Below are 12,526 nucleotides of genomic sequence, written 5' to 3'. Positions count from 1 at the left end.
ACATATGTAGCAGTGCTTCCTGCTTTTCCTTGCAAAAACTACACATTGGTGAATCGACCTTTGACACATCTTAAGATTTACTGTAGTTAAATGTACTTCTTTTATCTGCCATTACTGTACTTTCATACTATCCTTTTCGTTATACTTTGTTGTCACTTTGTATTTACTTCACAACCCACTTTATTTTTTCTGTTGTTATCTGTATTCGATTTTGGAATTAAATTACTATTGAATTACTATAGCGTTTCAAAAGATATTAGAACACAGAGAGACTTACGAAGAATGCATATTGCATAATGTCTATCTATTTTTAGTCGCGTGCAACGCGACTCTACAGCTCACTATGTCGGTCGGTCGGTCGGTAACACTAACTTGTATATGGCCTTATCTTAATATCAGTTTCATCTAGCTAAGTACATTTTTCACAGTATATTCCTTATGGCCAGGAATCGATGTGGTTATGTTTTCACGGTGCGCAATCAAAAAATACGTGGTCTACGCACGATTTAACAAACAAACATATAATTAAAAATCACAAATAAAATTTGGTACTCATAAATTTCAGGGCATAAATCATCATATGGCAAAACATTTATGGGCGGAGCGCACGTAACTCATTCGTACGCGCACTTGTAATCATATCTTCACAAGCATGAATCACAATTAAATAAAATTTGGTACTCATAAATTTCAGGGCATAAATCATCACATGGTAATACAATTTCGTGCGTAACGCATGTAGCACATGCGCACGCGCGCTTAAATTTTCAAAATTGTCAAAATTTATTTTCGATGAAATAGGAGTACGTTTCGGTCAATTTTAAGAATATTAAAAATTGCCATAAGTGAGCAGATTTTCGCACGCGCACTGCGCGTTAAATATTAATATGGCCCCTTTTTGCCCGATTTCTGTTTTTACAACCTTTCTTTAATAATATCACATTTGATTCACTTTTCAACTCAAAATTACGTTATACGAGCACGTAAAATATGGCAGGCTACGCACGTGTAAATTAAAAAAAAATATAAATGTTTTTAAACATTTTCAACAATTTTAAACATGTTCAGCAAATTCGATCGGTTGGTCGGTCGGTCAGTAAACGCTAACTTGAGCACGTGACTGCAGTCATCTATATGACCTTGTTACAAAAGAAAAAACAATTGTACTATAAAGAAACACGGTATTGATTGAAAAAGAGGAAATCTATAAAGGTTACATTTTTTTTTACAATGTTTATATGTATTCGATTTTGGAATTAAACTACTATTGGTACTAAAACCTATTAGAAGATAAGTGAGAACTTATTATTTTGTAAAATAGGTTTCTTTAGAGTAACTGCAAAAAAAGGGTATCACACTCTTTAAAAAAAATTATTATTTAGAAACGTGTAAATAGCCTATCACGATGCATAAAAAAGGTTTATGTGTGTTTTTTTTTATGTTTACGACTTGCAATTAGGCTTATCTTGGACAGCATCAATATATTTACTGGTAGACTTTAACCATTATCAAAATATATCAGGAAAGTATACGATATAAGAAAATGTAGAAGTAGGCGAATGTGCCACTTAGAGATCTTAAATGCGCATGCGAGTCTGAAATTAGTAAATGAACATCATTATAGAAAGGTTTTATCACGTGGTTGAGATACAATACCACATGACATAAGTAACATTATGTTTCCAGGTAACGATTGTAATAACAATGTTCAAACAATTATTTCAATTCAAAACCAATTTTCAAGTTAACTACACATTCTTTATTATGTCGATATAAACGAATAAATTAAATTAAATCTCCTAGATTAAACTGGAAAAATGTTTTTTTTTTAAATCAAAACTTTGAATGGGAAGGCATTTGTCAAAGAATACCCGAATGCACAAAATGATTACATTGACGTGACTTGAGGCTAAATAAGGTATTTTAATAAGTTTATGAAAAATGCAAAATACATTGTTATGAGTTAGGGTGACTATAACGAGGCATTTAATAAAAAGGCAAATTGCCTTAAAATGTAAATGTGACATGTTTCGAGAAACTATTCTCATCGTCAGAACAGTAAACAACGCCTAGAGTGCTTATATACCAATAGGACATATTTTATGTAAATAAGTAAGTAATTAGCATAATTAAACAAGGAATGTAAGCAACAACCAATCATATGGCAAGTGTGACGCCTAAGTTATAGATTTGTTTGTTCAAGGAAGGTTTACTCCACGAGATGTGGAGGGCTTCCTTGACCTTAAGTTTTAAAGCGGAATCTGCAGAATCCAGAACGGTGAAGCAACCCGCATTAGCGAGGGCCTTACACCGTTCTGAATCCTGCAGATGTTGAAAAATGTGAGAAGCCTTGTCCCTCAAATGTTCACGTACCCGCATTGATAACCGTCTATTGGTTTCACCAATATACATGGAATTACATCCCATACATTTAAATTTATATACAATACGAGAGCGGAACACATCATGGACAGGGTCCTTAAGACTAAACAAGTTTGAAATTTTGAATGATTTGAAAGCTAATTTAATATTAATACCTTTCCAATATTTACATGTAATTTTGTCGATTCTTTGTTGTGCGCATTTGGCAAACTGTAAGTAAGGTAATTTAAAATAAAGAACCTTGTTTTGTTCAATAATCGACTCAACTGACGCAACATTGCAAGGAGAAACATTATTACTAAGATATCTGTAAATATTGTCATTAATTATACTGAGTTTGTAAACGCTGTCAATCAAAGTACGAACAAGCCCAATTTTGTAAGAAAAGGAAGTGAAACTGTTAAAATTAGTGAGGAGACCCGTGAAAGTAGGCTTTCTGAAGACCGAAGTTACGACAGAAGAACCATTATTGTTTAACATTATATCTAACAAGGCCATATAGATGGCTGCAGTCGCGTGCTTAGTGTTTACCGACCGACCGACCAACCTACCAACTGACCGAAATTACTGAACATGTTTAAAAATGTTGAAATCTTTAAAAACAGTTATATTTTCTTAATTTACACGTGCGTAGCCTGTCACTTTTGACGTGCTCGTATAACGTAATTTCGAGTTGAAAAGTAAGTCAAGAAAACAGAAATCGGGCAAAAAGAGTGCGCAATAACATTTAACGTGCAGTGCGCGTGCGCGCAAAAATATGCGCACTCATGGCAATTTTGTAAACGCTTAAAATTGCCTGAAACGTACTAGTACTAGCGCTAGCACGTAATTGTATTGCCATATGATGATTTATGCCCTGAAATTTATGAGTACCAAATTTTATTTAATTGTGATTCATGGTTGTGAAGATATGATTACAAACGTGATTTCGTTAAATCGTGCGTAGACCGCGTAGTTTTTTATTGCGCACCGTGAAAACATAACCACATTGATTCCTGGCCATAAGGAATATACTGTGAAAAATTGACTTAGCTAGATTAAACTGATATCAAGATAAGGTCAGAAAGCGATAAAACGCATAGTGATACCGGACCGACAGACAGACCGACAGACGGACAGACCGACAGACCGACAGACCGACCGACCGACCGACATAGTGAACTATAGAGTCGCTTCCACGTGACTAAAAATGGAAGACAATGGTCAATCTCATATTCAATTGTGAACTTTATGTTGGGGTGCTGATCGTTAATATAGTCAAAGAAAGTATTTGCATCATCTTTTGTATTGAATAAACAAAAAATTGTCATCAACATAACGAAGGTAAAACATGACCGAAGCTTGTGAGAAGTTCTTTAACCATGTTTGTTCATGATGACCCATAAATAAATTGGCTAAAACAGGTGCAAGTGGGGATCCCATTGACACACCGTCTATTTGATCATAAATGTCACCATTGAATATGAAATTGGTTTTTTCCGTAGCAAGTAAAAACAATTTGCGTAAATCGCTTCTGTTTAAGCTCATATTATAATTGACATCATTAGTGATATAGTCAACAGCAATATCAATGCATTCAAACTGGGGGATGTTCGTAAACAAACTAACAACATCAAATGACACCATACATGTGTGCGAAGTGTCAACATGTTGGATTTCCTTCACAAATGTGAATGAATTAGTCTCCACATATTGATTAGGTAATACCGGATTAAGTAATTCGCATAAAAATTTCGCCATATTATAATTGACAGCGCCAATAGAAGAAACTATTGGTCGAAATTTAGGTGTGGAATTGGGAGGACGGGTTTTGTGCATCTTAGGCAAGCCATACATCCTAGCGGGTTGTGAACCATTGGGATACATTTTCTTATAAATTACTTGATCAATTTTCCCATTACTTTTTAATTGTCTCAAGAATCTTTGTAAATGTCCTTCTCTGGTGATCGTGGGATCATTGTGAATTAAACGAAATTTAGTCGAGTCCTTTAGAATTTCCAACATACCATTGACGTAATCAACACGATTTAGAATAACAACCCCATTTCCTTTGTCAGGTTTTATGATGATGATGTCTTTGTTCTTGCGAAGGTCTTGCAATACTTTACACCTCTTTAGATCCGTACGTGTTGGACGAAACGATGAGACGTATTGGTGCGCTAGGTGTGAGATGTCCGATTTCAACCTGCCCAAAAAGATCGGGTCAGTTATATGATTGAGCATATTACGATGTATCATTTCAAAGCATGTGTAAATATCAGATTTGCAAATTTTAGGTGGTACAATGGAATGTGTGAGACCAAATTTTAAAACGTCCTCCTGCTCTTCGTTGAGATGAAAAGACGACAGATTAATTAAAACATATTTGATGGAAAAAGGAATTACCTTATTTCTAGTGAGATTACACATCTTCTTTGAGTGCGTCGACACTGCCTTATCTTCCTCTCGGTTTACATTGCGTTGTACAGCCTTAGTGAGAAATTAAAAGTCCAGCGAATTTAAAATGGACTTGACATCAGCAAGTTTCTTATCACGTTCGTTGTTTAGCTTACGCAATTCCTTAGATCGTTTGTGAATGGCCGTTCGTAATAACCGTTTTCTAATTGCACCAACATAGTGATGGCTGACTCCGGGTAGATCAAAGCAAATGATTTTCGGGAACACGTTGAACACTGAACAATTGTTATGACTTTCTGCAATTGTTGGTTTTATTGTTATGTGAAATTGTGGCCTTCCAAAAAATTGCATTTTTTAAACTTGATTGCTTGTACAAAATTGGTTTAAATGACGACAATTGTTGTAAAATATCCAAAGTAACTGATGGTATTATACACTTTATTCCATTGCAAACAATACGTGAAATATGAAACAATGCTGCAGATATATACTGTATATATAATGACTAATCATATAATTACAATCTCTATTTATAACTGTAGGCCGATATTTGGTGTTACGAGGAAGGTATCTACATAACATAACATAATAGGCTGCAAGTTTATATATCGCAAACATCCTAATCTCATTAGGTTATTTTAATCACGAATTGAAATGAGGAGATCCGGAGACATGTAACATCCGAAATAAAATTGAATCTGGAAAGAATGAATGATAAGAAAATAGTTGAGAGATGTTGGATTTGGGATCCATGTGGTAAGAGACCTAAAGGAAGACCAAGAAAAAGGTAGATGCAATAAAAGATATCTTAAATAGAAATAACATGATGCCCACAGTACAAGAACTGAGAAAGAGCGGAGAGATGCTGGATAGACAAAGGTGGAGAAAGAAGCTAGCACCACTGACATGCGAAAGCCTAATTGGAACCTGGAGTAAGTAGTAAGTAATAATATAGCCTATCACGATTCATAACAAACATGTCATTTTTTATGCCTAACCAGGTTTTATGTTTTACAATTATATTTTATGTACTTGCAATTAGGCTTACGTTTGAATTACAAACTTACAGGAGTAAGAATGGTACTGGTAGAGTTAACCCTTATAAAATTATATCAGGAAAGTATACGACCTAAAAAAAGTTCGGGTGTGCGTGTCAGGATATTCACATAACGATACACATGGTGCAAACAACCATAAGCCTATTGGTGGTCTGATTCAGTCATTAGTTGAGTTGATAAAAACAATGAAAGCTGCATTTACTTACATGGTGTTTCATATATCATTTTTTTTAGTTTTGTTGAAATGTTCAGTTTGTCGGCTTCAGAACAAACCGAATATTGTAATATTTCTTGCTGATGATTTAGGCTACGGTGATCTACAGGCGACAGGAAACCCGATCTCGGACACTCCAAATATTGATATACTCTATCGAGACGGCCTGAAGCTTACACAGTTTTACAGTTCGGCTTCCATATGTAGTCCATCAAGGTTTGATGAATTTCTTTTTTATTGAATCTGAATGGGATTAAGTCCATTCATTTTGTGATTTGCATATTCCAGCTTAAGCTCTATTCAAACAAGTTAGTACGGCAATTAAAAGCAGAAAGATGATTGCAAAAAAAGAGCAAATGTGTCATTATCTTCATTATGAATTAGGCCTACTTTCCTTTAAAAACTTATTTTTTTAGAGCTGGTTTACTGACTGGTAGATATCCAGTACGAAGTGGTTTCTGGATCACTGATGAGTACCTGCCATTGCTAACGTTAAGCAGTCCTCTTGGACTTCCACTAAATGAGACGACCATCGCAGAGCTCGTCGCCGACCAGGGTTACAAATCTGCTCTTATTGGCAAGTGGCATCTTGGAGTTGGTCGCAACAGAGAGTTCCTACCAAAGCATCATGGATTCGATCACTTCTTTGGCCTTCCTGTATCAGTTTACCATAGCGGGTGTCCTCCTCATATATGTTTTCCTCCAGATGTACCTTGTGTAACAACAGATTGTACAAGTACGGAACCTCCTCTTCCACTATTTCTAGAAGATGAGATTATTGAGCAACCAGTGAATCTGTTAACACTGATTGAAAGGCAAACCATAGCCGCAAGAAGTTGGGTTACAGAGTTTAGTGAAAGTAGTAATCCATTTCTCCTGATGTACTGGTTTCTGCAACCTCATGTTCCACATTTTGCCAGTTCACGGTTTCATAATTCTACCCTAGGTGGAGATTATACAGATTCCTTGGCTGAGATGGATTGGCAAATTGGAGATATCATCACTAAATTAAAAGAAATCGGACAGTTTGACAACACTTTATTCTTATTTACATCAGACAATGGGTAAGTTTAATCAAAACGATTTTACACAGATTCACAAAAGTAAAAAAAAAACCATTATGTGTAGAAAATCTTTCATATTTGAAAATCAAAATATATTTAAAACAAATTTGACATAGAGTTTTATATATTACTATACACTAAAAGAATCATAGCCAAATTTAAGATACCAAGAAGGTTTCACAATTGATATAATTTTGTTTTCCAGTCCCGACAAATCGTCTGGTTTTCAAGGTGGTTCATCTGGACCATTTCGATGTGGAAAATTTTCTGAATTTGAAGGTGGTACACGAGTACCCGGTGTGGTGTATTGGCCAAGTCGAATTGCTCCTGGAATATCTAAGGAATTGATCAGTCATCTTGATATATTCCCAACGATCGCAAGTTTAATTGGGTCATCAGTTGACAATATACAGCTTGATGGTTACGACATAAGTGATGTGCTTTTTAATATGGGACAGGTTTGTGTATTATTGATTCTTTCTGGGTTTCGATGGATGAATGATTATTATAATTGATAACGACGATGAAAACATTGATATTTGATTTTATATTGATAATAATGAAGAAAACAACAACTAAGATTAATATGAAAAAAAATAGATTAATGATTTTAGGGTGATTATGAAGATGGTTGATGAATGAATGATCGAAAAGCGATGAATCGGTAGGCCTATTACATCGATCTGCAGTGGCAGTGTAGGCCTCAGACGACACAGGAATGGGTTACATAATTCGGTATCTATTCAATTCAAAGCTTACCTTTCCAAAAGAAACCAAACCGTAGGACATACTTAACCAGATCAAACTTAAAGCGCATGGTGTTAATGGTTCTCTTGGTCGTTAGTTGCTTTCTTACCATCTGTTAACACAAATTGGCTTGTTTGTATTATTTTTTTCATGCTTATATTTTGTATCTCACTCTTTAGTTTGTTGTCGTGTCATACACAAGTTAATTATATATGTTGTAAAGCAAGCAGATTGCTTGGTTTCATTTTAAAATGTAGTAAAAATATGTCTTGGTTAGCTATGTTGAACTTATACAAAGCTCTATTACTTCCAGTGGTTACCTACTGTTGTTCAATGTGGGCACTATTTGAGAAATCACATATTAATAGAATAGAAAGTATACAAAAGAAAGCAACAAGGATAATAATGTTTAGAAAGGAAGGTTCCTGGGACACATCTTATTTTCATAGTTTGAAAGTGCTTGAATTATTATCTACTGATGACTTGCTTAAATTACATAGACTTTCATTAGGATTTAAGGTGTTGAAAGGTTACTGCCCCCATTCTTTCAATGAGTATAAAATCTAGTGATAGATATCCGGGTAGGCTTTTACGTTGGAATTCGAAAGGCAATACTTGTTATAATTCTGTATTTGTTTCCTTTCCTAGACTATGGGAGCAAATACCAAATGACATAAAAGATTCACAAACAATTTCAATATTTAAGGCTGCTTTAACAAAACACTATATTTCATGTTATGTATAGTTTATTTGTATTTTTCTTGTATAGGTCCTATGGTTTTATCTTAACTGTTTGTATTGTATGGAGTGACAGAATCTGTTTGGGCTTTAGCCTATTCTCATTCCTGGTTATTTTTTACATTGATGACCGAATAAATATTATTATTATTATTATTATTATTATTATTATTATTAAATAATTTATTCGTTTTGAAATTAAATTAAATTTCCAGTGAATTATTTCTATTTTTTCCACAGAGCCCTAGGTCAAGTTTGATGTTTTTCAATAATACATGGAAAAGCCCTTTTGCCTACCGTTACAACCAGTACAAGGCGCATGCCGTAATGATAGAATCTTTTGAAGATTTAGAGTATAATGCCAGGTGTCGTAACGCTATTCCTCTTAGTCAAGACGATCCCTCGTTACTTTACAATCTCCACCTAGACCCAGAAGAACGGGTAAACATTGGTGAAGATAAAGAGATGCAGTCGGTACTGAATGAGTTACACACTGCTAGATTATTAGAAGAGAGTGGCCTAACTTACGGTGAGAGTATACTACATCAATCTGCTGCTGGTCGTTTTCAAGCTTGCTGCATAACCGTTTCCACTATGTTGTCAATGCGTTTCAAACTATACAATCGAACTGTTTTCCAATTCTCAACGCGTCACAACCGTTTCCTTTCGTAGATCCCAGTTTGCCTGGCTGGTTGCATTTGTGATAATATTTGTAACTGTTTTTTTAAGTGCAATTATCATTATATTTATACCACGTTTAAGACAAAAACAAAATGAAGAAAATTATATAAAGCTATCTTAAGCTAATCTTCAAATAAATAAAATAATGGTTAAAAAACACTTTTTTGATTTCTTCAAAACAATTAGTATGTTTGTAGAAATATAATACTTACATAGTAATTAAAATTGTACTGAAGAAATACATTCACCAGTCTACTCTTTACATATACATATACATATTATAACCTGCATGCATACATACACGCTATACAATATAAAATAATCCTTAATGCATGACAATATTATATACATACAATTATTATATTTTAACTATACAAAAAATATTACTATTCATGTCAAGTACATGGGCCGCCGTTGGCCCTACAAAACATAATTGACTATAACTTACGATATCACCATGATTTATTATTTCTTTGGTGAGATGGTTGTCCTACTGTGACGTAATGATGTACTTTGAGAAAAAAAAAAAAGAATCTTGGTGGTCTAGAGTACAAACGACTGGAGGTCATGCGGCAAGTCCCACCCAAATGACGTCTAGTCATGTTCTCAATAATATACTTAGAATAGGCCTAAAGTAGAACATTACTTCATATTAGGGCAAACTTTCGACCAATTACTCCTTGAGACAAAATCACTCCACACAGTACCGTAGGGCCTAGCTTCAAAATGCAAAGTGGTTTCCTAATTATATGCAAAGTTTGTGTTAGAAATTAACAACAATATGGTAGGTCTGGCGGTGGCCAAATTTTATAAGTTGCTGTATGAATACATTTGTGTCTTTTCCATTATAAAATGTACAATCAACATTAAATTAAATTCGTCTTTCACCCTGTTCTGTTTACAAATTTTACAAATTCTTTCTAGGTGTTCTCGTGCCTTTCAATGTCAAGCTCCAATATCCGTATTAAACGTAACTAATACTCAATGATCTTTTTTTGTAATAAATGACATTGCTCAAATTTTAAAAACATATCTCTTTTTTTCTAAATAGAGAAGAACTAATTAACTTGAGAATAAACTAAAATTTGAAGAGTATAGGGAGGTTTCGCAACCTTAAAAATACGATAACGAAAACGGATACGTCACACATTAAATTTTGTGAAATTTTTGAGCTGATTCCTATTTCATATTCGTAAAGCGTATTCGTGTTGGCGAATATCACCAGTCATATTCGTAACTACAAAACGAGTATAGTTTTTGAGCTATTTTGCACATTTTGCATTTCAATCAGGAATGATTCATGATTATAAAATAATTACACTTTTATTGAAAGTAATTTACTAAAGTAATTTACTAAAATGTCAGGTCAATTTTGATAAATAGCAGTTTTTAAAGTCCTCACTCGCTTTGATGTTAAGCTAGGCCTAGGCAGCCAAGCACCAAGCAACACGTACCCGCGCTTCGCTCAAATTTACCGCAGTCATATTTTGGACGGGCCTTCAATATTTCGTTGCCATGCGAAACAGATTTTTATTTTTTCCAATACGTAATGATATTATTATTATTAAAACTCATTAAAATTAAGTAAAAAGAAGCAACATTTGGCCATGGTTAACAATACCAAATTCGTTCTGTTATGTATAATTCACATCCAATGAATGAAGTATTAACTGGGAGAAAAGATTTATTTTTTTTGGAGACAAGTCTACTGGAGAGCGTAGCGTTTGGATATAGCCCTATCAATGTTGTAAGCGCCGTCTGTAAAACTGTTCTAGTAGAGGCCTAGACGCGTCTAAGATTGGAGCAATGCATTATTAAATGCCCAGCCCAGCGCATTCGCCAATGATTTACCATGGATAAACATTGAATATAAAACAGTAGGGCCTAGGTGAGATGTCTTGTATTCGTTGAATTAAGTAGTCGTTAAAAATAGAGAAGTACATTTTTCAACGAAATATTCACACCGTCCATTCTGAGTCAGAGCAAAATGCTCCTTGATAATAAATATATATTTGAATCTACATTTCCTACCCGCAGAACACTTCTTAATGCGATTTTATTATTTTATATATTGACATTATTGCCATAATTACCATAGCAATTATTGCCTTTAACACCATATAATATTTATAGGTGCTGATTAACTTGGGTGAATATACTATGAAGGGGCTGATAAATAAAAGAAGGATGATTTTGTTTAAGGTGAATATGTGTAGTCCTACTAGATTTTTGGCTAAAATAGATGAAGTACTTTAACTCATTATCTACTTGTTCAGGTAGGTATATACGAAGACGAGACCAATGCTACTGTTAGTACCCCATTAAGGTGAATCCTTCAGGACCCAACACATTTTACATAAAAGTTTTACCTGAATGAGGAGTTAGTTGTTAAACTATTTCCCCTCGGTTGTTCAAAAGAAAGTGTCCCCTGAATACTGGAGACGCTAACCAAAAGTTGAAAAGAAAACCGAAATTGGCTTTAGGGGTTTCACAGGACAGAACATATGACACACTCTTGAGAATTGAAAGAATTGGAAATTTAGTTAGGCAACGTTTCACCATGAAACCTGTCAAGCCAGGGAAAAAGTAGGCCTATCATGTTTATGGCAAGATTATCATAACAGTGGTTACGGTAATTGTGCTGGCAATAAATATCGTTAAAATAGAAAGAAAAAATTGCATATAAGTGATTTTGTGGAATGTTAAAGTCAACTTCCAATAATCCCATGGAAGATAGAGCATTTTGTGCGCTGTCGTCCCAGGATTGTTTTAACTGTTATATTATCTTTTATAAAAGAAAATTTTAGGCAAGACACTGATTGGAAATAAAAATATGGAATTGAAATTACACATTTGTATTGTTTTTCTTTTATAGACGACATCCTGCTTTTGTGCCTCTTTTTAGGGTCAGAGCCAAACAATGTCACGGCTCTGTATATAGCTAGGGTTACAAGGGGATCCAGTCATGTCGCCCCATCGCAAAGTCGCCCCATACAAAGTCGCCCAATACAAAGTCGCCCCATCGCAAAGTCGCCCCAAAACAAAGTCGCCCGGGCACAGTCGCCCCATCGCAAAGTCGCCCAATTACAAAGTCGCCCCAGCGCAAAGTCGCCCCAACGCCAAGTCGCCCCATCGGAAAGTCGCCCCATCGCAAAGTCGCCCACGGTTTTATTTCGGTATGATTATGAAGCGCCGCCTTAGTAGTACGCTGTTTCATATCGGTTGCGTTTGATATCGATTGCGTT

At 34.8% G+C, this 12,526-nt stretch overlaps 2 protein-coding genes across 2 annotated transcripts; one reads left to right on the top strand and one right to left on the bottom strand.

The window, feature by feature from the left end:
- Nucleotides 1-3,657: 3,657 nt before the first annotated feature.
- LOC140058245 (uncharacterized) lies at nucleotides 3,658-4,791 on the bottom strand. The gene has a single exon (XM_072103809.1). The coding sequence runs from the start codon at nucleotides 4,789-4,791 to the stop codon at nucleotides 3,658-3,660; it is 1,134 nt and encodes a 377-aa protein (XP_071959910.1).
- Nucleotides 4,792-5,486: 695 nt separating this feature from the next.
- LOC140058244 (arylsulfatase A-like) lies at nucleotides 5,487-7,630 on the top strand. The gene is made up of 4 exons (XM_072103808.1): nucleotides 5,487-5,566; nucleotides 5,896-6,267; nucleotides 6,468-7,115; nucleotides 7,321-7,630. The coding sequence occupies exons 1-4, from the start codon at nucleotides 5,487-5,489 to the stop codon at nucleotides 7,628-7,630; spliced, it is 1,410 nt and encodes a 469-aa protein (XP_071959909.1).
- Nucleotides 7,631-12,526: the final 4,896 nt, after the last annotated feature.

Source organism: Antedon mediterranea, chromosome 9 (genome assembly GCF_964355755.1).
Source record: "Antedon mediterranea chromosome 9, ecAntMedi1.1, whole genome shotgun sequence".
NCBI lineage: Eukaryota > Metazoa > Echinodermata > Crinoidea > Comatulida > Antedonidae > Antedon > Antedon mediterranea.
This window is presented reverse-complemented; position numbering and strand designations above follow the sequence as displayed.

Coding starts and splice junctions, on each gene's coding strand:
- LOC140058245 (XM_072103809.1), bottom strand. CDS start 4,791: ATGTGTAATCTCACTAGAAATAAGGTAATTCCTTTTTCCATCAAATAT.
- LOC140058244 (XM_072103808.1), top strand. CDS start 5,487: ATGAATGATAAGAAAATAGTTGAGAGATGTTGGATTTGGGATCCATGT. Junction 5,567..5,895: donor AAAGGAAGACCAAGAAAAAG/GTAGATGCAATA, acceptor AAATTATATCAG/GAAAGTATACGACCTAAAAA. Junction 6,268..6,467: donor TCCATATGTAGTCCATCAAG/GTTTGATGAATT, acceptor TTATTTTTTTAG/AGCTGGTTTACTGACTGGTA.